Source organism: Eucyclogobius newberryi, unplaced genomic scaffold (assembly GCF_026437365.1).
Source record: "Eucyclogobius newberryi isolate DKJ021-1_F unplaced genomic scaffold, fEucNew1.0.hap1 SCAF_5, whole genome shotgun sequence".
NCBI lineage: Eukaryota > Metazoa > Chordata > Actinopteri > Gobiiformes > Gobiidae > Eucyclogobius > Eucyclogobius newberryi.
The window spans coordinates 4,780,876-4,806,349 of NW_027316167.1; the positions used below are offsets into that span (position 1 = coordinate 4,780,876).

Sequence of the window (25,474 nt, forward strand, 5' to 3'; positions counted from 1 at the left end):
GTTCTTTTCTTCTGTATCTGCCTGCGTTGCACCAATGAAATTTCCCCATGTGTGGACAATAAAGGAATATATTATCTTAGTATTGCACATGAGTATGACAGTATTGCACATTATTAAGTCAGTAATGCACATGAGTATGACAGTATTTCACTTGATTATGTCAGTATTGAACATGGGTATGTCAGTATTGCACATGATTAAGTCAGTATTGCACATGAGTATGCCAGTATTGCACATGATTAAGTCAGTATTGTCCATGAGCATGTCAGTATTGCCCATGAGTAGGTCAGTATTGCTCATGAGTATGACAGTATTGCACATGATTAAGTCAGTATTGCACATGAGTATGACAGTATTGCACATGATTATGTCAGTATTGCAGAGAATTATGACAGTATTGCACATTATTATGTCAGTATTGCACAGGATTGTGACAGTATTGCACAAGATTTTCAGTATTGCACATGTGTATGACAGTATTGCGCATTATTAAGTCAGTAATGCACATGAGTATGACAGTATTGCACATGATTATGTCAGTATTGCACATGGGTATGTCAGTATTGCACATGATTAAGTCAGTATTGCACATGAGTATGACAGTATTGCACATGGGTATGTCAGTATTGCACATGATTAAGTCAGTATTGCACAAGCGTATGACAGTATTGCACATTATTAAGTCAGTATTGCACATGATTATGTCAGTATTGCACATGGGTATGTCAGTATTGCACATGATTAAGTGAGTATTGCACATGTGTATGACAGTATTGCATATTTTTAAGTCAGTAATGCACATGAGTATTACAGTATTGCACATGATTATGACAGTATTGCACATGGGTATGACAGTATTGCACATGTGTATGTCAGTATTGCACATGATTATGTCAGTATTGCACATGATTAAGTCAGTATTGCACATGATTAAGTCAGTATTGCACATGGGTATGACAGTATTGCACATGTGTATGTCAGTATTGCACATGATTATGTCAGTATTGCACATGATTAAGTCAGTATTGCACATGATTAAGTCAGTATTGCACATGGGTATGTCAGTATTGCACATGGGTATGACAGTATTGCACATGTGTATGTCAGTATTGCACATGATTATGACAGTATTGCACATGATTATGTCAGTATTGCACATGATTATGACAGTTTTGCACATGGGTATGTCAGTATTGTACATGGGTATGACAGTATTGCACATGGGTATGTCAGTATTGCACATGATTATGTCAGTATTGCACATGATTGTCAGTATTGCACATGATTATATCAGTATTGCACATGGTTATGTCAGTATTGCACATGGGTATGACAGTATTGCACATGATTATGTCAGTATTGCACATGGGTATGACAGTATTGCACATGGGTATGTCAGTATTCACATGGATATGACAGTGTTGCACATGATTATGTCAGTATTGCACATGGGTATGACAGTATTGCACAGGTACTTGTATGAGTCCACTCTCTCAATGTCCCGTCCCTGTTCACTGGTGGGGGGGTAAGTTGTCATGTGTTTTATGTCATCTTTTGGCTGTTGTTGTCGCTCTGCTTTTTGTAAGTTCAGCGTCTCCATAACGTGAATCCTTTTCACATTGTTCCATCTCAGGTTTTCTCTGGAGGGTTCGAGGGCGGAGCACGGAGAGTGTGGGGAATGGACTTTAAAAACACAGAGCAGCACCACTACCTCCAGATGACCTCTAGTGCTGGACTTTTGGAGCTGAAGAGCGACAAAAGCTTCTGATTTAGAAGGACAAAAGTCTAATTAATGCACACGAGTATTTTTAACGACTCGATCAAACGAAAGAGAAAAACTGAATCGGAACGAGAAACGCAAACGTTCCTTTCATATTTGTAAATCAAACATTTCCATTTAGCATTTTTCATAAACAATAAAATACTTTGTCCAGTTGAATACTGTAATTTGGCTCGCCTCTTCGCAGATCTGGCCTGTAATTTATCCTGGTAGTATCATCTACTCATCTCCATGGAGATAGATCAGCTTAATGCCAGACTGTGGAACATGGTAAAGCTGTAACGTCTTCATGTGCGTGAGACAATAACTGTTGTTTATGTGAAACATTAGGACTTTATCCCATTCAAATATTCATTAAAAACATGTTGTTTTTAAATTGTTGCAATGACATTGGCCCTAATTTGTCTAATTTCTGAAACCTGGATAAGCTGAGCCGCTTTATTTGTCCCTAAACTCATGTGTGCAGCCGTGAGTTCGAATCCCGGCTCTGACAATTTGCTGCATGTCCTCCCTTCTCTCTCATCCCCGATTTAATGAACTCTCCGCCCCTAAAATCCTAAACAATAACAACGTGAGGCAAGCCACGCCCCCAAAACAACAGCCCCAGTTAAACTAGCGCCAGACAAACCGGAACACCGGCTGCGGTTTCACGTTCACTTCTGCGTCAGTAACATCGTCTCTGTCGTTTATTCACGTTACAGTTCTTCTCTAGTTGCGGGTCCACAGCCGCGCGCCTTCTTCTCAAACACACGCGCCGCGGACGGTGTGACTGTGGCGCGGGTAAAGAAAGTCCGGTGCACTCAGCAGAATCGCGCCGTTTCGCCGCCATCTTGCCGGACCCGGACCCGGAAAAAGCAGGCTCCGTCGTCACTTCCTGTCCCCGTGCGCCGTCCTGTCACCGCGTCCCTCCGCCGCGGCTCTTCCACTGTCTCACCCCCGCAGACTCGTCCCCGCGCAGAGAGCATGCTGTCCGGGGCAGATGCCGTGCTGAAGGCTGTGGAGGCCCCGCTCTTCTGGCTGGGAGCTGCGGCCGCGGTCTGGCTCTCCGTGTGCGCGCTCTACCGGCTGCTGTCCGGCCTCCGCGTGTGGATCCTGGGCAACGGGCGCCTCGTCTCCCCCGCCGCGCTGGGACAGTGGGCAGGTACGAGGGGGTTAAAGGACAAAGATGGAACAGCAGTGGTTTATCAGACAAATGAGACGACACTTTTCACTAACCGCAGAGGACATTGTATTAAGAATTTACAAAAACAACAACAACAACAACAACAACAACAACAAGTCACTATTTTCCCAAACGTTTGTAATATTACTTCTTGATTCGACGTGGGCATCAGATGTGACTTAAGTAGAGTAATACAGCAACTGTTACCTAGCAACCATATTGTAAAGGATGGCAAAATACCATGTAATTGACACAATAGTTGTGATTTGACAAATAATAAAATGAGGCTAAACCAGGTCTGAAATGAGACTAAACCAGTCTGAAATGAGACTAAACCAGTCTGAAATGAGACTAAACCAGTCTGAAATGAGACTAAACCAGGTCTGAAATGAGACTAAACCATGTCTGAAATTAGACTAAACCATGTCTGAAATGAGACTAAACCATGTCTGAAATGAGACTAAACTATGTCTGAAATGAGACTAAACCATGTCTGAAATGAGACTAAACCAGGTCTGAAATGAGACTAAACCAGGTCTGAAATGAGACTAAACCAGTCTGAAATGAGACTAAACCAGTCTGAAATGAGACTAAACCAGTCTGAAATGAGACTAAACCAGGTCTGAAATGAGACTAAACCATGTCTGAAATGAGACTAAACCATGTCTGAAATGAGACTAAACCATGTCTGAAATGAGACTAAACCATGTCTGAAATGAGACTAAACCAGGTCTGAAATGAGACTAAACCATGTCTGAAATGAGACTAAACCATGTCTGAAATGAGACTAAACCATGTCTGAAATGAGACTAAACCAGGTCTGAAATGAGACTAAACCATGTCTGAAATGAGACTAAACCAGGTCTGAAATGAGACTAAACCATGTCTGAAATGAGACTAAACCAGGTCTGAAATGAGACCTTCAGTTGCCATATTTCAACCCGTAAATCACAATGCACAATAGAAGTAATTGTCTGACTCGTGGACGGCTGGCATAACGCTGAGTGAGAAGCGCTGCTTGTGTTTGAGCTCTTATCAGTTCATGCTGTAAATCTGGTGAGCAGATTAAGGCGATCATACCACTGTCCATCTGTCCGCCTCTGCCCCAGTGGACTGCGTGGACTCTGGACCGTGAGGACTCTGGACCATGAGGACTCTGGACCGTGAGGACTCTGGACCGTGAGGACGCTGGACTGTGAGGACGCTGGACTGTGAGGACTGTGAGGGCGCTGGACTGTGAGGGCGCTGGACTGTGAGGGCGCTGGACTGTGAGGACGCTGGACAGTGAGGACGCTGGACTGTGAGGACGCTGGACTGTGAGGACGCTGGACTGTGAGGACTGTGAGGACGCTGGACTGTGAGGACACTGGACTGTGAGGACTGTGAGGACACTGGACTGTGAGGACGCTGGACTGTGAGGACGCTGGACTGTGAGGACGCTGGACAGTGAGGACGCTGGACAGTGAGGACGCTGGACTGTGAGGACGCTGGACTGTGAGGACGCTGGACTGTGAGGACTGTGAGGACGCTGGACTGTGAGGACTGTGAGGACGCTGGACTGTGAGGACTGTGAGGACGCTGGACTGTGAGGACTGTGAGGACGCTGGACTGTGAGGACTGTGAGGACGCTGGACTGTGAGTACTGTGAGGACGCTGGACTGTGAGGACGCTGGACTGTGAGGACGCTGGACTGTGAGGACGCTGGACTGTGAGGACGCTGGACTGTGAGGACTCTGGACTGTGAGGACTGTGAGGACTCTGGACTGTGAGGACTGTGAGGACGCTGGACTGTGAGGACTGTGAGGACGCTGGACTGTGAGGACACTGGACTGTGAGGACGCTGGACTGTGAGGACGCTGGACTGTGAGGACGCTGGACTGTGAGGACGCTGGACTGTGAGGACTGTGAGGACGCTGGACTGTGAGGACGCTGGACTGTGAGGACGCTGGACTGTGAGGACGCTGGACTGTGAGGACGCTGGACTGTGAGGACGCTGGACAGTGAGGACGCTGGACTGTGAGGACGCTGGACTGTGAGGACTGTGAGGACGCTGGACTGTGAGGACTGTGAGGACGCTGGACTGTGAGGACTGTGAGGACGCTGGACTGTGAGTACTGTGAGGACGCTGGACTGTGAGGACGCTGGACTGTGAGGACGCTGGACTGTGAGGACGCTGGACTGTGAGGACTCTGGACTGTGAGGACTGTGAGGACGCTGGACTGTGAGGACTGTGAGGACGCTGGACTGTGAGGACGCTAGACTGTGAGGACTCTGGACTGTGAGGACTCGGGACTGTGAGGACGCTGGACTGCGAGGACGCTGGACTGTGAGGACGCTGGACTGTGAGGACTGTGAGGACGCTGGACTGTGAGGACTCTGGACTGTGAGGACTGTGAGGACTCTGGACTGTGAGGACGCTGGACTGTGAGGACGCTGGACTGTGAGGACGCTGGACTGTGAGGACAGTGAGGACGCTGGACTGTGAGGACGCTGGACTGTGAGGACGCTGGACTGTGAGGACGCTGGACTGTGAGGACAGTGAGGACGCTGGACTGTGAGGACAGTGAGGACGCTGGACTGTGAGGACGCTGGACTGTGAGGACGCTGGACTGTGAGGACTGTGAGGGCGCTGGACTGTGAGGACTGTGAGGGCGCTGGACTGTGAGGACGCTGGACTGTGAGGACGCTGGACTGTGAGGACAGTGAGGACGCTGGACTGTGAGGACAGTGAGGACGCTGGACTGTGAGGACAGTGAGGACGCTGGACTGTGAGGACGCTGGACTGTGAGGACGCTGGACTGTGAGGACAGTGAGGACGCTGGACTGTGAGGACTGTGAGGACGCTGGACTGTGAGGACTGTGAGGACGCTGGACTGTGAGGGCGCTGGACTGTGAGGACTGTGAGGGCGCTGGACTGTGAGGACGCTGGACTGTGAGGACACTGGACTGTGAGGACGCTGGACTGTGAGGACTGTGAGGGCGCTGGACTGTGAGGACTGTGAGGGCGCTGGACTGTGAGGACTGTGAGGGCGCTGGACTGTGAGGACGCTGGACTGTGAGGACTGTGAGGGCGCTGGACTGTGAGGACGCTGGACTGTGAGGACACTGGACTGTGAGGACGCTGGACTGTGAGGACTGTGAGGGCGCTGGACTGTGAGGACGCTGGACCGTGAGGACAGTGAGGACGCTGGACTGTGAGGACAGTGAGGACGCTGGACTGTGAGGACAGTGAGGACGCTGGACTGTGAGGACAGTGAGGACGCTGGACTGTGAGGACGCTGGACTGTGAGGACGCTGGACTGTGAGGACAGTGAGGACGCTGGACTGTGAGGGCGCTGGACTGTGAGGGCGCTGGACTGTGAGGGCGCTGGACTGTGAGGACGCTGGACTGTGAGGACGCTGGACTGTGAGGACGCTGGACTGTGAGGACTGTGAGGACGCTGGACTGTGAGGACGCTGGACTGTGAGGGCGCTGGACTGTGAGGGCGCTGGACTGTGAGGGCGCTGGACTGTGAGGACTGTGAGGGCGCTGGACTGTGAGGACTGTGAGGACGCTGGACTGTGAGGACGCTGGACTGTGAGGACACTGGACTGTGAGGACGCTGGACTGTGAGGACTGTGAGGACGCTGGACTGTGAGGACTGTGAGGGCGCTGGACTGTGAGGACGCTGGACTGTGAGGACTGTGAGGGCGCTGGACTGTGAGGACGCTGGACTGTGAGGACTGTGAGGGCGCTGGACTGTGAGGACGCTGGACCGTGAGGACAGTGAGGACGCTGGACTTTTTTTTCACACCATTGATCGTAGGCCGGCCCTCCGCTACTTGCCTGGATTTGAATATGGCCCTCGGAGGAAAAGAATTGCCCCTGACTTTAGAGTCATTGCTACAAAGTTTACATAGATTATTAATGGTTTAGTCCATTTAAATAAATACATTCTCCTGATTATCAACTGTATCGTAAAATCACGATACGATAATATCATGTGACATTCTAAAGCTTAATTCATGACATTACACGAAGGAGCAGCCTCTAACAAGGGCAAAAATATATATATATATTTTTTATTTAACTTGCATGCCTGCGTTGCACCAATGAAATTTCCCCATGTGGGACAATAAAGGAATATCTTATCTTATCTTATCTTATGTTTGGCGGCCGAATTCGTCTTCTTCTATGTTTTATGGCATTTCATTTCCAAGTGTTACATTACCGCCCCCTACAGTCTTCACAGTATGTGTTTGTGTCATGGAATGAGACATACACCAGATGCTATTCCTTAACACATCGAGAACACAATTCAACTTAGAATATGAAACGACACAGAAACATCAGACATTTGTATGGCAAGCTTGGGAGAAAACGCCGGGACTGATCACGCAGGCTGTTGTAAGCAGCCTGCGTGGTCCTCCTGCGTCTCACCCTGTTTTTTCCCATGCTGGTTGGTTTTATTAGATATTCTGGAATAGGCGGGTCACATTTCTCATTGGTCAGCTTCACATCAAGGCACTTGTTTTACAGCTGGTATTTTTCCTAGAGATCAAGCCTTGGGTAAACATTACCCAGACTCCTCTGGGCTGTCACCCCCCCTGGGGCAACATTCTTTACGACACCTTCACAAACGAACAACTGCAGTTTGTCACACATCCTGTTTTTCTCTCAGACTAATGATGCAGATAATATATCACTATTATGCAGATAAAATACATCACAGAAATATAATTATATGTTCACATTTTATCACAGTTTGACTCTAAACCCTCACGTAGAGCAACTATTTGTCTTCTTTTTATTTACCTTTGTTTTCTGCTCGCTGCTACAAACACAGAAGTACTCGAATTATTCTGGACGTTCTGGATGTTCTGGGATGTGGACAGAGCGAGCGCCCTTTGGTCGCTCTGCACTGTAAGCCACTGAGGTTAGGAGCTGCGGGCAAGACACAACAGGACACACACTGGGCCATTCAGTCCCACCACGGCTCGTGTGTGTGTTGTGTGTGTGTGTGTGTCGTGTGTGTGTGTTGTGTGTGTCGTGTGTGCTCTGTGTGTCGTGTGTGCTCTGTGTGTCGTGTGTGTGTGTCGTGTGTGCTCTGTGTGTGTGCCGTGTGTGTGTCGTGTGTGTGTGTGCTCTGTGTATGTGTGTGTGTGTCGTGTGTGCTCTGTGTATGTGTGTGTGTGTCGTGTGTGCTCTGTCTGTCGTGTGTGTGTCGTGTGTGTGTGTGCTGTGTGTGTGTGCTCTGTGTGTGTGTGCTCTGTGTGTGTCGTGTGTGTGTGTGTCGTGTGTGTGTGTGTGCTCTGTGTGTGTCTCGTGTGTGTCGCGTGTGTGTGCCGCGTGCGGCTGCTGCGGCTGCTGCAGCGTGTATGTGTGTGCAGGGCTCAGATGAAGGATTTTCTCTTGTGCAGCAGCAGCTGCTAAACAATCCGTGAATTTTTTCAAATTTGTAAAGCAATTTCATAATTGCACAGCAAAACACGAAAGTGACCAACAATCAATATTTTCCATTGATATAACACAATTATTTATTTCAAATGTATTTGTAAACATTCTAATTAAAAAAACATAACAAATCACCTTTTAAACATTTGATCAAAATAAAACAGAAAACGTGCAAATAAAATGAGTTGAACATATTAATCAACACAAAGTCAGAGCCTCATTTACAACTTTCTTCCACATCATCATAAATCAGATGACTATTTGCAGGAGTCTCATTTACATATTAATTGTCTTTTATACTCACAAAAAATATGTATTAAGCTTCTGATGCAAAAATAAAGGCAACCATCATGGTGTATTTATTGTGTTATTCAAATTTTATCGCTCTATTTATTTATACCAGCTATAAAACGTTTCCATTTTTCATTTTGTTATTTGATGACGGTCCCTAAGCACTCGTCTCCGGCTGCACTTTCGGATCAGTTTAATTTGCTGCGCCCAAAATACGCATCTGATTGTTAAAAACAGGTTGTGTCACGTGGCAGTGTAAATATGAGTATTTTGGCTGTGAATGATCTGCAAAGACTTTTGCGTTTAGGAGTTATTGACCTCAGAAGTCCGAATCTGTGAATATGACGCTAACTTTACCGCACGTGGCTCCTCCCACTTTCAGATTCGCGATCTGAGACATCAGCGGGACTCGTCATGTCAACACAGCGTCCTACATGTGTCATGACGTTATTGAAGATCGATTGACGAGTGATCAGTACTTTTAGGCGCTTTGGTGATACAATTGAACACACATTTTTGTATCGCAAAAGCTGCGATACAAAAGCACTTTTTTCGGACCAATGCATCGCATTTGAGAGAAATTGCGATGGAATACCACTTATTCTGAACCCTGGTGTGTGCTCTGTGTGTGTGTGTGTGTGTGTGTGCTCTGTGTATGTGTGTGTGTGTGTGTGTGCTCTCTGTGTGTGTGTGTGTGTGTGTGTGTGCTCTGTGTGTGTGTGTGTGTGTGTGCTCTGTGTGTGTGTGTGTGTGCTGTGTGTGTGTGTGTGTGTGTGCTCTGTGTGTGTGTGTGTGTGTGCTCTGTGCTCTGTGTGTGTGTGTGCTCTGTGTGTGTGTGTGTGTGCTGTGTGTGTGTGTGTGTGCTCTGTGTGTGTGTGTGTGTGCTCTGTGTGTGTGTGTGTGCTCTGTGTGTGTTTGTGCTCTGTGTGTGTGTGTGCTCTGTGTGTGTGTGTGCTCTGTGTGTGTGTGCTGTGTGTGTGTGTGTGTGCTGTGTGTGTGCTGTGTGTGTGTGTGTGCTGTGTGTGTGTGTGTGTGTGTGTGTGCTCTGTGTGTGTGTGCCCTGTGTGTGTGTGTGCTCTGTGTGTGTGTGTGCTCTGTGTGTGTGTGTGCTCTGTGTGTGTGTGTGTGTGTGTGTGTGCTCTGTGTGTGTGTGTGTGTGTGCTCTGTGTGTGTGTGTGCTCTGTGTGTGTGTGTGTGTGTGTGTGCTCTCTGTGTGTCTGTGTGTGCTGTGTGTGTGTGTGTGCTCTGTGTGTGTGTGTGCTCTGTGTGTGCTGTGTGTGTGCTCTGTGTGTGTTGTGTGCTCTGTGTGTGTTGTGTGCTCTGTGTGTGTTGTGTGCTCTGTGTGTGTGTGTGCTCTGTGCGTGTTGTGTGCTCTGTGTGTGTGTGTGCTCTGTGTGTATGTGTGCTCTGTGTGTGTTGTGTGCTCTGTGTGTGTTGTGTGCTCTGTGTGTGTGTGCTCTGTGTGTGTTGTGTGCTCTGTGTGTGTGTGTGCTCTGTGTGTGTGTGTGCTCTGTGTGTGTGTGTGTGTGCTCTGTGTGTGTGTGTGTGTTGTGTGCTCTGTGTGTGTTGTGTGCTCTGTGTGTGTGTGTGCTCTGTGTGTGTGTGTGTGTGTGTGCTCTGTGTGTGTTGTGTGCTCTGTGTGTGTTGTGTGCTCTGTGTGTGTGTGTGCTCTGTGTGTGTGTGTGCTCTGTGTGTGTGTGTGCTCTGTGTGTGTTGTGTGCTCTGTGTGTGTGTGTGTGCTCTGTGTGTGTTGTGTGCTCTGTGTGTGTTGTGTGCTCTGTGTGTGTTGTGTGCTCTGTGTGTGTGTGTGTGTGCTCTGTGTGTGTGTGTGTGTGCTCTGTGTGTGTTGTGTGCTCTGTGTGTGTTGTGTGCTCTGTGTGTGTTGTGTGCTCTGTGTGTGTTGTGTGTGCTCTGTGTGTGTGTGTGCTCTGTGTGTTGTGTGCTCTGTGTGTGTTGTGTGCTCTGTGTGTGTGTGTGCTCTGTGTGTGTTGTGTGCTCTGTGTGTGTGTGTGTGCTCTGTGTGTGTGTGTGCTCTGTGTGTGTGTTGTGTGCTCTGTGTGTGTGTTGTGTGCTCTGTGTGTGTGTTGTGTGCTCTGTGTGTGTGTGTGTGCTCTGTGTGTGTGTGCTCTGTGTGTGTGTGTGCTCTGTGTGTGTGTGTGTCTGTGTGTGTGTGTGTGTGTGCTCTGTGTGTTGTGTGCTCTGTGTGTTGTGTGCTCTGTGTGTGTGTGTGCTCTGTGTGTGTGTGTGTGCTCTGTGTGTGTGTGTGCTCTGTGTGTGTGTGTGTGTGCTCTGTGTGTGTGTGTGCTCTGTGTGTGTGTGTGCTCTGTGTGTGTGTGTGTGCTCTGTGTGTGTGTGTGCTCTGTGTGTGTGTGTGTGTGTGCTCTGTGTGTGTGTGTGTGTGCTCTGTGTGTGTGTGAGTGTGCTCTGTGTGTGTGTGTGCTCTGTGTGTGTGTGTGCTCTGTGTGTGTGTGTGTGTGTGTGTGCTCTGTGTGTGTGTGTGTGTGCTCTGTGTGTGTGTGTGTGTGCTCTGTGTGTGTGTGTGCTCTGTGTGTGTGTTGTGTGCTCTGTGTGTGTGTGTGCTCTGTGTGTGTGTTGTGTGCTCTGTGTGTGTGTGTGCTCTGTGTGTGTTGTGTGCTCTGTGTGTAAAAGCGTCCTGCTCTGAGACAATGAGCTCCGTGTTCAGGTGAAGAACTCTCTAACTTCACGACTGATTCTTCTTCAATGAAAGAACAAATGACTCATTGAAAAATTGCTCATTCTTTGTAGGTTTTTTGTGTTTTTTTTAATTCCTTTCCTGTTGTTTTAGTAGATCTATGTTCTAATAAAAATAAATTTAAAAAAAAGACACGTTGGTGGGTCTGAGTGGAGCACGTTTGGGGGTCTGGGTGGAGCATGTTGGTGGGTCTGGGTGGAGCACGTTTGGGGGTCTGGGTGGAGCACGTTGGTGGGTCTGAGTGGAGCACGTTTGGGGGTCTGGGTGGAGCACGTTGGGGGGTCTGGGTGGAGCACGTTGGTGGGTCTGGGTGGAGCACGTTTGGGGGTCTGGGTGGAGCACGTTGGTGGGTCTGGGTGGAGCACGTTGGTGGGTCTGGGTGGAGCACGTTTGGGGGTCTGGGTGGAGCATGTTGGTGGGTCTGGGTGGAGCACGTTGGTGGGTCTTAGTGGAGCACGTTGGTGGGTCTTAGTGGAGCACGTTTGGGGGTCTGGGTGGAGCATGTTGGTGGGTCTGGGTGGAGCACGTTGGTGGGTCTGGGTGGAGCACGTTGGTGGGTCTGGGTGGAGCATGTTGGTGGGTCTGGGTGGAGCATGTTGGTGGGTCTGGGTGGAGCACGTTTGGGGGTCTGGGTGGAGCACGTTTGGGGGTCTGGGTGGAGCATGTTGGTGGGTCTGGGTGGAGCACGTTGGTGGGTCTGGGTGGAGCATGTTGGTGGGTCTGGGTGGAGCACGTTGGTGGGTCTGGGTGGAGCACGTTTGGGGGTCTAGAATGTGGGAGGAGCCTGTGCGTGTTAAGGGTGACACGATTGGGGCGTGACTTGAGTAAAAGGAAGAACATCAGAGAATCATCTACAGAGTTTCCATCCGCAGCTCGTGACGCTCTGACCGGCCTAAATGACCACAGACCCCCCCCCCCGTCCCCCGTCCCCCGCTGTCAGATGGCGCTCTCCGCTGTAAAACGACCGCGCCCGGAACACCGCGAGCACGACAAAATGACTCAAAACGCTTTGGCACGTTTCGATTCGTGACCGCGACGCGTTTCATTCTTCACAAAAAGGTCTAAAAATAGCCAGACGCAGCCGACTCCCCCCCCGCCCCCCCCGGCCCCGCCCCGTGACAGCCGTCTGCTATTTTTAGGTGGCCCCAGGATCCCCCGTCTTCTGTTGTCATCCTCCCATCGTGTCCTCTCCTCTCTCTCTCCTCCCGTCTCTCGCTCTCGTCTCTTTCTTCTTTTCCTTTGCTTCTTCCAAGTCTTTCTATTGCTCTTTAAGTGGTCTGTATTTTTAGACGAGTTATGTAATTTTATTGTGTCATAATCACGTGGCATAAACACTAAAAACCCCAAAGTGTTGAACGTTGTAGCTACGGCTTCATTTAGTTAATTAATGTTTCAGTTTGGGATCAGATTGTTAATATGATGTGATATGATATACTGGACGACATAAATCAAGATGGCTCATGATAAAGAAAACAAAGGATGATGATGTAGTATTTGTTGCTAGGGCTGTACTCACGATATTGATATTGCGATATATCGTGATAGACCTCGGGGACCACCAGAGGACCACAAAGTATCTCCCGATGAGGTTAATGTACATCGTCCAGTTGTCTCTGTGTCAGATGAATAAACTAATCAATACGTGTATCGATGTATGTACCCGGGACACGTATAGTAACGAGTTCAGAGTATTTGGACTTGTATTGTATCGCGAGGTACCCGGGACACGCATTGTATCGCCGCGAGGTACCCGGGACACGTATTGTATCGCCGCGAGGTACCCGGGACACGTATTGTATCGCGAGGTACCCGGGACACGCATTGTATCGCCGCGAGGTACCCGGGACACGCATTGTATCGCCGCGAGGTACCCGGGACACGCATTGTATCGCCGCGAGGTACCCGGGACACGCATTGTATCGCCGCGAGGTACCCGGGACACGTATTGTATCGCCGCGAGGTACCCGGGACACGTATTGTATGCGAGGTACAAACAAACACAAATACCCGTCGCCGTGTGTTTTGACTTCATCCAGTGGAGTTATATTTAGCTCTGATGAAGCGCTCGCTGTGAAAAATGGGGAGCTCTAAAAATAGCGCGCGGGGCTGTTGGTGCCAGGCAGTTCCAGGGCATCGCTGCGTGGGCTGCGGAGTGCGCTCACTCCCGTCTCTCCTTGGCCTCCTTGTTGTGCTGCAGGATTCTTCACAAACTAATCTGATTGGTCGCAATTAGGGAGGTCGAGATGAGACGGTTGATCAATAATCATGATTAAACTGGTCACGATCTAAAATATTATTAAGTAAAATAACTGTGGTGTCATTTCGATTCAGTACTATGTAGATTTTGTTGCTGTTGATGGTTTAGACGGTTTGTGTCATGGTCAACGATCGTGAGTCATTGTGATGTCATCAGAGGTGGACAGAGCAGCCAAAACCTTTACTCAATTATCTCTTACGTTTCGGTCTATAAGTCGCTCTGGAGTATAAGGCGCATTTTTTGGGAAATGTATTTGATAAAATCCAAGACCAAGAACAGACATTTCCTCTGTAAATGCAGTTTAAAATAAAAACAGATGAGAGAACATGGTGAATAGGTGTACGTATGCTAACGCTAACACCTTCAGCTACATGACATATGCTAACGCTAACACCTTCAGCTACATGACGTATGCTAACGCTAACACCTTCAGCTACATGACGTATGCTAACGCTAACACCTTCAGCTACATGAGGCACAGACAGAACTGTGGTAAGTGTCTGGTATGTTAACGTAACATATGAACAGTTATTCAGATAACTATAGCATAAAGAACATGCTAACAAGTTTAGCAAAGCATCAGTTTTAGCCCAAATCACTAAATCCACTGAATTCTTCTTCCTCTGTGTCACTTCTAAACAACTCCAGAGGAAGAGGAAGTGCAGATTCTTCTTCTGCGTCGCTTAGAGCCTAGAGTGCCCTCTTGTGGTTGTCAGTGTGAAAATAACGAATAATATCACATAAGTCGCTCTGGAGTAAGTCGCAAGCCGGGGTGCGCATTAGTCGCACCCCGGCCAAAACTATGAAAAAAAGGTGCAACTTATAGTCCGGAAAATACGGTAAGAGAAACGTCAGTTCAAAATAATATTACTGTAAGAAATAAATACAAAGTTGTGCTCCAAGAAATGTACTTGTGAAACTACTCGAGTGTCATCGTGTCTGATTTAGAACTGTGACAACACAAAACCTTAAATAATGCACTTCATCTGGTGTTTTCAAAGAATCGTTCATTAAAAGGAGCTCACAAATGTTCAAATGATTTATACGGTCAACACAACATCTGTCAGTAAGTGAAGTATGTAGAAAAGTAGTATTACGAGTATGCAGTATCTGTAACTCGGCACTACACACCTCCTCAATAACAGTAGCATTAAATGTTGATATTGTGCTCTCCCGTGGTGGAATAATACCAATACTACTAAATAATGGTAAAAAAACTGTTAATGCTGTAGTTTAGATGAGGAATGGCAAAAAGTCATATGATAAAAGCAGAATTATACTTCATGTACCAAAGCCAGTGATTATTGTGAACAGAGCGATGTCACAATTATTAGGTTAATAAATAATCACGATTATTTAGGCCACAATATTAAAAAAATTGCCGAGACGAGGTAGAGGTAATTTTTTTAAATTTAATTTATAGAAAAGTGATGATTTTTTAACTAAATTATGTATTTTTTTAAATTCAATTAAAAGAAATGAAGTCCTTTATGCTCAGCCTCAATCTAAAAGTGTTTTTTTCTCTTGTCGTTTATGTCAAATTAATCATTCATAAAGTTTGATTTGATAAAGCGGGTCGCACACTGAGGAGCAGAAACGAGGAGGAAGGAAAATGTCTGATTTAATTGTCGTTTTGGTCGCAACCTCGTTAATTGCAAACACTCGTTAAATCGCGACGTTTATTCTCACGTTACATTTGAAACATTTTATTCCATTCCTGTTTGTAACTTAATAAAGCATGAACAAAGACTTAAATCATAATGAACAAATAGTTTATTAAGAATGATTCCAGTTTGATAACGCCACAATCGACACTCAAACGCCGCCCACTTTTTTAAGGCGGTATTAAAGTTCCTACGACAGTTTGGACCACTCGATGCACTAGAACTCAGCTCTGACGCTCTGTGGTGTGTGTTTTGTGTGCAGTTGTGACCGGAGCCACAGACGGCATCGGAAAGGCCTACGCCGAGGAGGTAATCCTGTCCAAAGTACTCGACTACACTCGGAACAGGACTGTGCATATTCAAACCTTTTTAAACGTATCATAATCCTCTCTTATGTCGTGTCCTCCTGGTGTGTACGACCTCCAGGAACTACATAGACCATGATCCTTTGCTGCTCCTCCGTGTGTCCAACACAAGGGCGTGATCGCATGAATGCTGCCTCCTACTGGCAACTCTGTGTTACTCAGAATGTGTTTTATGCTGTAGAAAATCATAACTATATTAAAGGGCTTTTCTCATGCTTTTTTCACCAATAACACATGAATAAATGCCAAATAGTCAAGTTTTAATGCCATTCTGTGGAACATTCCAGGATAGAAAGAATCGACATCTCCATGGAGACAAACGGGAGGCACTTTACCAGACATCATCATATTATCGTCATTATTACAATGACAATAATAATAATGTTTTTTTCAGGTAGTTAGCATTTAACAATAACATAAGCAGATTATCATTTGACATTTAATTCAAACCGCAATATTTATCTGAAAGAGTCATTTTAACCCATCATGTGTCACTCCAAATGTTGTGGGCAGGGATAGGGGGTAAGTGAAAACAACAATACAGGATCACTCAAACGTGCAGGAATCAATCAAAATCCAACTTTGAATAAACTAATGATGCAGACGTCCACTTCAAAAATACTTTCAAGAACTTTTATTACAGAAACAATATCCCACATAGTTATAGTATTGCAGTTTTAGATTGTGTCCAGTGCGTTTAGAGGGCAGGATTCCCACTGGACGACGCTCTGTCCAGTGCGTTTAGAGGGCAGGATTCCCACTGGACGACGCTCTGTCCAGTGCGTTTAGAGGGCAGGATTCCCACTGGACGACGCTCTGTCCAGTGCATTTGGAGGGCAGGATTCCCACTGGACGACGCTCTGTCCAGTGCGTTTAGAGGGCAGGATTCCCACTGGACGACGCTCTGTCCAGTGCGTTTAGAGGGCAGGATTCCCACTGGACGACGCTCTGTCCAGTGCGTTTAGAGGGCAGGATTCCCACTGGACGACGCTCTGTCCAGTGCGTTTAGAGGGCAGGATTCCCACTGGACGACGCTCTGTCCAGTGCGTTTAGAGGGCAGGATTCCCACTGGACGACGCTCTGTCCAGTGCGTTTAGAGGGCAGGATTCCCACTGGACGACGCTCTGTCCAGTGCGTTTAGAGGGCAGGATTCCCACTGGACGACGCTCTGTCCAGTGCGTTTAGAGGGCAGGATTCCCACTGGACGACGCTCTGTCCAGTGCGTTTAGAGGGCAGGATTCCCACTGGACGACGCTCTGTCCAGTGCGTTTAGAGGGCAGGATTCCCACTGGACGACGCTCTGTCCAGTGCGTTTAGAGGGCAGGATTCCCACTGGACGACGCTCTGTCCAGTGCGTTTAGAGGGCAGGATTCCCACTGGACGACGCTCTGTCCAGTGCGTTTAGAGGGCAGGATTCCCACTGGACGACGCTCTGTCCAGTGCGTTTAGAGGGCAGGATTCCCACTGGACGACGCTCTGTCCAGTGCGTTTAGAGGGCAGGATTCCCACTGGACGAAGCTCTGTCCAGTGCGTTTAGAGGGCAGGATTCCCACTGGACGACGCTCTGTCCAGTGCGTTTAGAGGGCAGGATTCCCACTGGACGACGCTCTGTCCAGTGCGTTTAGAGGGCAGGATTCCCACTGGACGACGCTCTGTCCAGTGCATTTGGAGGGCAGGATTCCCACTGGACGACGCTCTGTCCAGTGCGTTTAGAGGGCAGGATTCCCACTGGACGACGCTCTGTCCAGTGCGTTTAGAGGGCAGGTTCAGGATTCCCACTGGACGACGCTCTGTCCAGTGCGTTTAGAGGGCAGGTTCAGGATTCCCACTGGACGACGCTCTGTCCAGTGCGTTTAGAGGGCAGGATTCCCACTGGACGACGCTCTGTCCAGTGCGTTTAGAGGGCAGGATTCCCACTGGACGAAGCTCTGTCCAGTGCGTTTAGAGGGCAGGATTCCCACTGGACGACGCTCTGTCCAGTGCGTTTAGAGGGCAGGATTCCCACTGGACGACGCTCTGTCCAGTGCGTTTAGAGGGCAGGATTCCCACTGGACGACGCTCTGTCCAGTGCGTTTAGAGGGCAGGATTCCCACTGGACGACGCTCTGTCCAGTGCGTTTAGAGGGCAGGATTCCCACTGAACGACGCTCTGTCCAGTGCGTTTAGAGGGCAGGATTCCCACTGGACGAAGCTCTGTCCAGTGCGTTTAGAGGGCAGGATTCCCACTGGACGACGCTCTGTCCAGTGCGTTTAGAGGGCAGGATTCCCACTGGACGACGCTCTGTCCAGTGCGTTTAGAGGGCAGGATTCCCACTGGACGACGCTCTGTCCAGTGCGTTTAGAGGGCAGGATTCCCACTGGACGACGCTCTGTCCAGTGCGTTTAGAGGGCAGGTTCAGGATTCCCACTGGACGACGCTCTGTCCAGTGCGTTTAGAGGGCAGGATTCCTACTGGACGACGCTCTGTCCAGTGCGTTTAGAGGGCAGGATTCCCACTGGACGACGCTCTGTCCAGTGCGTTTAGAGGGCAGGATTCCCACTGGACGAGGCGTAAACAGAGGGTCTTTTGTGTTGCAGCTGGGGCGTCGAGGCTTCTCCATCGTCCTCATCAGCCGCTCTCAGGACAAGCTGGACGACGTGGCCAAGGCTATGGGTGAGTGTTAGCATGTAGCCTAGCATGTAGCCTAGCCACTCACTACTGCCACCTTTGTGTCTGGAAGATTCATACGCCGGTTATGTACTTTTAATACTTTTTCTACTTCCTTTGATCCTGCTTGAGAAGTATTTATCTTTATTGTTCATTATTTTGCGATGTGTGGCCGGACTTTTTGATTATCAATAAAAGTAAAAGAATGTTCGACAACAACACTATTTTACCATTGTTTTTTTTTCCCAATTTCTTTTTGTATTTGTATTAAAGACTTTTTTTTTTATTATCCACAACAATGAGAGAAAATAAATATTATCTGAAGGAGCAGTGTTCATTTCATATTGTCAAGTGTCAGCGTAAAGCTTTTGTCACGGAGTACTGATACTTCATATATGAATATTACTCGAGTAGGAGTAAAAGTCACTTATGACTTCAATACCTTCATAATTATATTTATTGCCGCTAAAATTATTGTGAATATTTTTAAACGCTTTGACGGCAAAACATTAAACACAACTGCATTTTAGATTCTATTATTATTATTTTATTGTCACTATTTTATTTGCATTTTTTTATTATTACTTTATTTTATTATTATTTTAATATTATTTTTAATATTTATTTTTTTATTCTTATTTCTTTTATTTTTTTTTGTATTATTATTTTTTTATCATTTTATTTTTAGTTAATTTTTTTAATTATATGTATTGTAGTATTATTATTACTATTACGATGATGATATTATTATCATTATTATTTTTATTATTATTTTGTATGTATTATTTTATCTATCATCATTATCATTATTATTTTCAGAGAGTAAATACGGAGTCCAGACCAAAACCATCTCGGCCGACTTCAGCTCTGTGGACATCTACTCCAGCATCGAGGAGGGGCTCCGGGGCCTGGAGATCGGGGTCCTGGGTAAGACTGGATCATCAGCTCTCTGCTTCCCCCCGGAGGATACGCTCTGGTACTACACGTCTCTCTCCTCACACCGTTTCTCTCTCTCTGCAGTGAACAACGTCGGGATTTCTTACTCGTATCCAGAGTTCTTCCTCAGCATCCCCAATCTGAACAGTGTAAGTTGAACATTTCTTACATTTATTTTCATTTAACACAAAAAAGTGGCTTAAGTGGTTAAGGCCCGAAGTCACTGGGATAGGCTCCAGTCACCCGCAACCCCAAAAGGGAACAAGCGGTAGAAAATGGATGGATGGATGGATGGACAAAAAGTGGCGTACCAACATATAGGAGCAGTGTAGGAACAGTGTTATTACAATAGTATTTAGTCTGTGTCACGTTCTGTGTGTGGGAACCAAACTGTAAATCAAGTGTTTCAGATCTCATAATGATGTGTTAATACTAAAAGAATGCGTTTATGAACAGAACGAGAGCCTAAACCCCGTTGAAATGTTGTTCCCTCCCTCTTGTCCTTTCAGTTCATCGACTCCATGATCAACATCAACATCACGTCCGTTTGTCAAGTAAGTGTCACAAACGCGTGGATTTAAGATGGTTTTGGTCATTTAAAGCGTTTAATCTAATCACTATGACACAATGGTCCAGATAAGGCCTGTTGCCGGTGCGTTCCAGGGGGCGCTCTCACAACTCTTCCTCCTCTCACTTTCGCTCATACCGTCATCGTCTCGGCCTCGCTCCTCGGCAGCTCCTCCCACACGCCGCCCGCACGCGTTTATGCTCTAATCCTTCCACTTCTCACTGGAATGTCTATTTGTTTTTACCCGTAGATGACGCGGATCGTGCTGCCCCAGATGGTGGAAAGGTGAGTTTGAGATTGTGTCACTGCAACTGAGACTGAGCTTGACCCTAAACCAGGCTCAAAGTGTCAGGATTATTATTATCGTTATCTTGGGTGATTGTCACTATTGTCCCTCGGTCCATGGTCCAAATGGATGACTGATCTGACCCTTGTCATCGCAGGAAGAAGGGGGCCATCTTGAACCTGTCCTCGGCCAGCGGCATGTACCCCGTCCCCCTGCTCACCGTCTACTCCGCCTCCAAGGTCAAGCCAGGGTCAAGCTTCTTTGTAGCCATAGCAACGTTTCGGAATTGTATTTTATTTCATCTTTTTATACATGACAAATTCACAACAAAACTATTGAAGTGTTATCTAAAGTCATGACACGGTGATATTTTGCATATTTTAATAACTATAAGCTCTATAAAAGTGCTTTGCCCCGAATTCAAAGGTCACATCATTGAACAGTTAGAGTTTATAGTTTGTTTCTCAATTTACTTTCACTCTATCTTTGTTCAAACATCAAACATGTAGATCTTTATCAAATATGTCTGTGTAAACAAACCGTAATCTTCATTTTATTATTTTTCAGGCATTTGTGGACTTTTTCTCTCAAGGACTTCAGATGGAATACAAGAGCAAAGGCATCATCGTCCAGGTAACGCGGGCCGACTTTATGTTTTACATCGTTATGCAAAGCACATGTGGGTACATGACGAGGGCCTCAAAGTGCGACTAAAACACACAGATGTATTCAAAACTGGCCACAATCGTAGCTCACGTGCACCGCTTATGTTGCCTTAAATGAGGGACTAAAGCGCTCTCTGATTCTGGTAGAAAAGGTGGTCAAAGGTGGTCTTCTGGGCAATGCTTTTGAAGTCCAGAGGTCGCTCTGAAAAGTAAACAAGTGTAAACAACAATGACCACCGCTTGACCGCCGAAACGTCTCTGTATTTCAAAAAGCATGTTCCGGATGAGTAAACCTTGGGCCACTCCTGGATTAAGTGAGGATTACATTGACTTCACTGTGATTGGTTAAAGTCTGCTGTCACTCACTCGGAGCATGTCAGAGTGACCAGTAGGGGGAGTGGGTGAGCACAAGTGGAAGAAAGTAACAAAGTACAAAAGTAAAAGAGATGCTTTTTTTAACTTTTATTTAATTTAAAAGCAGTTATTTGTACTTTATACTCCTACTAAAGTGTTCAGCATTTATTTTCAGCACATTCATGGTTTGGAGTTCAACATAAATAACATAAAATACTCTTGGAATTGCAAATGTTGACCAAATATCAGCCAGTTCTTATGAAAATTACTACATTTAACACATTAAACTAATACGTGATTAACAAATCTGATAAAATACCCGTAAATATAATAATACCTTTTTAAAACCGGTACTTAAACACTTAAATACATTTCTTTACTTGCTACTTTTCCTTTTCCCTGAGTACTTTTTTGATCCTTCAGTAACAAAATCATAAATCAGTTTTACTTGATCAGATTTGGCGTAACCTTTTGTTTCAGAGCATCATGCCGTTCTACGTGGTCACGAAGATGAGTAAGATCAGGCGGGCGACCCTGGACAAGCCCACACCCGAGCGCTACGTGGCGGCCGAGCTCAACACGGTCGGGCTGCAGGCCAGGACCAACGGATACCTGCCCCACGCCATAATGGTAACGCTAGGTGCACGCGTGCTACCCCCACACCGCCACGGTTTGTGCCTTCATGCTGGGTCAAAACTGGAGTTGACGTTGAGCTAACATGGTGGTAACGTGGAGCTAACATGGTGGGAACATGGTAGCAACGTGGAGCTAACATGGTGGCTAACATGAACCTAACATGAAGCTAAAACGGTGGTAACATGGCGCTAACATGGCGCTAACGTGGTGCTAACGTGGTGCTAACGTGGTGCTAACGTGGTGCTAACGCGTGGTGCTAACGTGGATCTGCTTGGAAGAAAATCACTCTCCCTCAAATCACTTTTAATACTTGACACTTTAGATACAAATTGGACTTTTCTTGGTCTAAATAACAGGGCTGTAGCTAACAGTTAGACTTGGTTGTTGAAGCCCTGTTGAACCTTCGAGTAACTTCACCAAATTTAGTTAATTTGGCTAGTAAGTTTAAGTTTCCTTGTCATTCCCCTAGAAAAGTGTTGAAACGTTTTGACTCCAGGACCCTGGAGTAACCTGGGGCCCAATCTTATCTTAAACGTGTTATATTTTACAATGTGTGACCCTCACGGAGGTGCTGATGGCCCTGCTTTGGGCCGCGGGCCTATGGTTCAGAATCTCTGTTAGAGCACATTTTATGGCCAGTCAAACAAGAGCAGGAGTGAAGGAGAAGCCACTGTCGAAGAACATGCAGCTCGTCTTCACAGAAAGTCTTTCTTCTCACGTGTTTGCTGCCTCCGCTCTGACTCAGAGGTCTGTGTTTGTGAAGAGGAGGTGCAGGAGGAAGAGGAGGAGGCTGTGTGAGATGAACACGCCTGAACTAGAGCTCGTCCTCACAGGAGAAGCTCCCGGTGTCTTTGGCTCTGTTTGAGGACAGCCTGAGGTCCATTTTCAAAAGGCTGAAGTCACTGACCTCTGTCTGCAGCAGGTCTGCGGGCTGTGGCAGGTCTGCGGGCAGCGGCAGGTCTGCGGGCTGCGGCAGGTCTGCGGGCTGCGGCAGGTCTGCGGGCTGCGGCAGGTCTGCGGGCTGCGGCAGGTCTGCGGGCTGCGGCAGGTCTGCGGGCAGCGGGAGGTCTGCGGGCAGCGGGAGGTCTGCGGGCAGCGGCAGGTCTGCGGGCAGCGGCAGGTCTGCGGGCAGCGGCAGGTTGTGTGCCACATGCTTTGGTTCATGTCTCTGTCCGAGCTTTGGACCAGCCTCTGAACAGCTGCGTCTTCATAACAAACGGACAAACTAAGACTTTACCCCAGCACTACACTATAAAACACTATAAAACACCATAATACACTATAAAACACTATAAAACACCATAATACACTATAAAACACTATAATACACTATAAAACACCATAATACACTAACACTATAAAACACCATAATACACTATAAAACACTATAAAACACCATAATACACTATAACACTATAAAACACCATAATACACTATATAACACCATAATACCCTATAAAACACCATAATACCCTATAAAACACTATAATACACTATAAAACACCATAATACCCTATAAAACACTATAATACACTATAAAACACCATAATACACTATAACACTATAAAACACTATAAAACACTGTGCTAACCTGAAAGCACCAGATGTTCCTTAGACACAAACATAACTTCACCACTTCAAAGCTCCACGTCTCCTGACCAGCCTGGACTCTTAACATCTTTGGGGAAAGTGTCTCTGGGCGTGGCCTTCAAGAGGCGCGGCCTCTTCAGGAGGAGCGGCCTCTTCAGGAGGCGCGGCCTCTTCAGGAGGCGCGGCCTCTTCAGGAGGCGCGGCCTCTTCAGGAGGCGCGGCCTCTTCAGGAGGCGCGGCCTCTTCAGGTCTAACTGGCACCTTTGATTCGACGTTCAAGCTGAAAAGTTGCTCCAATTTATAACGTCTGATGAATTTTGAAATTGGATGTTCATCAGGGGTGCCAGTGTGGGTGAGGGCAGTGCCAGTGTGGGTGAGGGCAGTGCCAGTGTGGGTGAGGGCAGTGCCAGTGTGGGTGAGGGCAGTGCCAGTGTGGGTGAGGGCAGTGCCAGTGTGGGTGAGGGCAGTGCCAGTGTGGGTGGTGTCTGGAAAATGAGCGTTCTAAATGACTTAAACCCTCCTCTGTCCCCTCCTCTGTCCCCTCCTCTGTCCCCTCCTCTGTCCCCTCCTCCTCTGTCCCCTCCTCCTCTGTCCCCTCCTCCTCTGTCCCCTCCTCCTCTGTCCCCTCCTCCTCTGTCCCTTCCTCCTCTTCTCCTCTGTCCCCTCCTCCTCTGTCCCCTCCTCCTCTGTCCCCTCCTCTCTCCCCTGTCCCCTCCTCTGTCCCCTCCTCCTCTCTCCCCTGTCCCCTCCTCCTCTGTCCCCTCCTCCTCTCTCCCCTGTCCCCTCCTCCCCTGTCCCCTCCTCCTCTGTCCCCTCCTCCTCTGTCCCCTCCTCCCCTGTCCCCTCCTCCTCTGTCCCTTCCTCCTCTTCTCCTCTGTCCCCTCCTCCTCTGTCCCCTCCTCCTCTGTCCCCTCCTCTCTCCCCTGTCCCCTCCTCCTCTCTCCCCTGTCCCCTCCTCTGTCCCCTCCTCCTCTGTCCCCTCCTCCTCTCTCCCCTGTCCCCTCCTCCCCTGTCCCCTCCTCCTCTGTCCCCTCCTCCTCTCTCCCCTGTCCCTTCCTCCTCTGTCCCCTCCTCCTCTGTCCCCTCCTCTCTCCCCTGTCCCCTCCTCTGTCCCCTCCTCCTCTCTCCCCTGTCCCCTCCTCTGTCCCCTCCTCCTCTGTCCCCTCCTCCTCTCTCCCCTGTCCCTTCCTCCTCTGTCCCCCCCTCCTCTGTCCCCTCCAGGGCTGGGTGACGGGCTCCCTCTTCCCCTCTGGCGTCCTCCGCTCGTACCTCATGAGTATCGGGCTGTCTCAGAGGGCTCGCCACCTCCGCAAGCAGAAGACGGGTTAGGGCGGGGCTGGCTCGCCGGGTCGAGGCGCGAGCTGTGCCGGGCGCCACCGAGCGACGCCCACTCGGAGACGAGCTGCGTCTAACAGCAGAGGACTTTCAGCAAAAACACCTCAAATATTTCAATTCACAATTTTCAAATATCGTTCAACCGACGATGAATATGAACCACAAAAATATGACCCGCTGTGGTTAAAATGCCTCGAATTTAGTCCTGTTCTCGGGCTCGGTTTGTTATTTCAAAGGTTCTATATTGTGCAAAAGTTACTCCTCCTTTAGTTCATCTTATATCTGTTAGTACCACTGGATGACATCACAAGGTGGAACAGAGTGTTTTCAGTTTGAGAGTAAAATGTGCAGGATTTGTGTATTTAACATGTGTGAATGGTTCGTTTTTACAAAGGAAACGCCGTCATGACAGATCTTCACATGGGCCCTTTAAATATATGTCATTCTCTACAATTGTTTTGATTAAAATGATCTTCTGTTTTGGACAAACGTCAGACAGAAAGTTGTAAAAACTTGTTTGCACATAAAATCCAACTAAAGGGTTAGGGTTCTTTTGTAATTGAGTCATTTTAACTTCAGACGATTTGAAAATGTTCTTGTTTTTGCTCCGTTTAACTAAAAACATTCACATTTTTCCGTATCATTCCACGTTTGCTTGTCGACTTAAGGAGGCGTGTCATCGTGAGCGTTTTGACCAAAGTTCAACCAAAACACTCTTGTTTGTCGTAACGGTCACGGTCACGGTCGTGTGTTTTCTCCGTAACCGAACCGACCGCTTCATTCCCGACGTCC

The 25,474-nt window shown here is 47.6% G+C and overlaps 1 protein-coding gene across 2 annotated transcripts; it reads left to right on the top strand.

The window, feature by feature from the left end:
• The first annotated feature begins 2,686 nt into the window (after positions 1-2,686).
• hsd17b12b (hydroxysteroid (17-beta) dehydrogenase 12b) lies at positions 2,687-25,474 on the top strand. Of its 2 annotated transcripts, none has more exons than XM_072465410.1 (11): positions 2,687-2,921; positions 15,564-15,610; positions 18,243-18,318; positions 19,132-19,239; positions 19,333-19,397; positions 19,758-19,802; positions 20,067-20,101; positions 20,260-20,341; positions 20,670-20,735; positions 21,602-21,761; positions 24,569-25,474. In XM_072465410.1, exons 1-11 carry the CDS (start codon positions 2,744-2,746, stop codon positions 24,757-24,759), a joined length of 1,053 nt encoding a protein of 350 aa, XP_072321511.1. In that variant the 5' UTR covers positions 2,687-2,743; the 3' UTR covers positions 24,760-25,474. The 2 variants fall into 2 exon arrangements, with proteins under 2 accessions (XP_072321511.1, XP_072321512.1); XM_072465411.1 differs by having other exon boundaries at positions 21,602-21,751; positions 24,569-24,723.

What these genes read in the sequence shown, in the direction of transcription:
- hsd17b12b (XM_072465410.1), top strand. Translation starts at nt 2,744, where the DNA reads ATGCTGTCCGGGGCAGATGCCGTGCTGAAGGCTGTGGAGGCCCCGCTC. An exon ending in GCAAAGGCATCATCGTCCAG is followed by an intron (nt 20,736 to 21,601) that starts GTAACGCGGGCC and finishes CTTTTGTTTCAG; the next exon opens with AGCATCATGCCGTTCTACGT. An exon ending in CGCCATAATGGTAACGCTAG is followed by an intron (nt 21,762 to 24,568) that starts GTGCACGCGTGC and finishes TGTCCCCTCCAG; the next exon opens with GGCTGGGTGACGGGCTCCCT.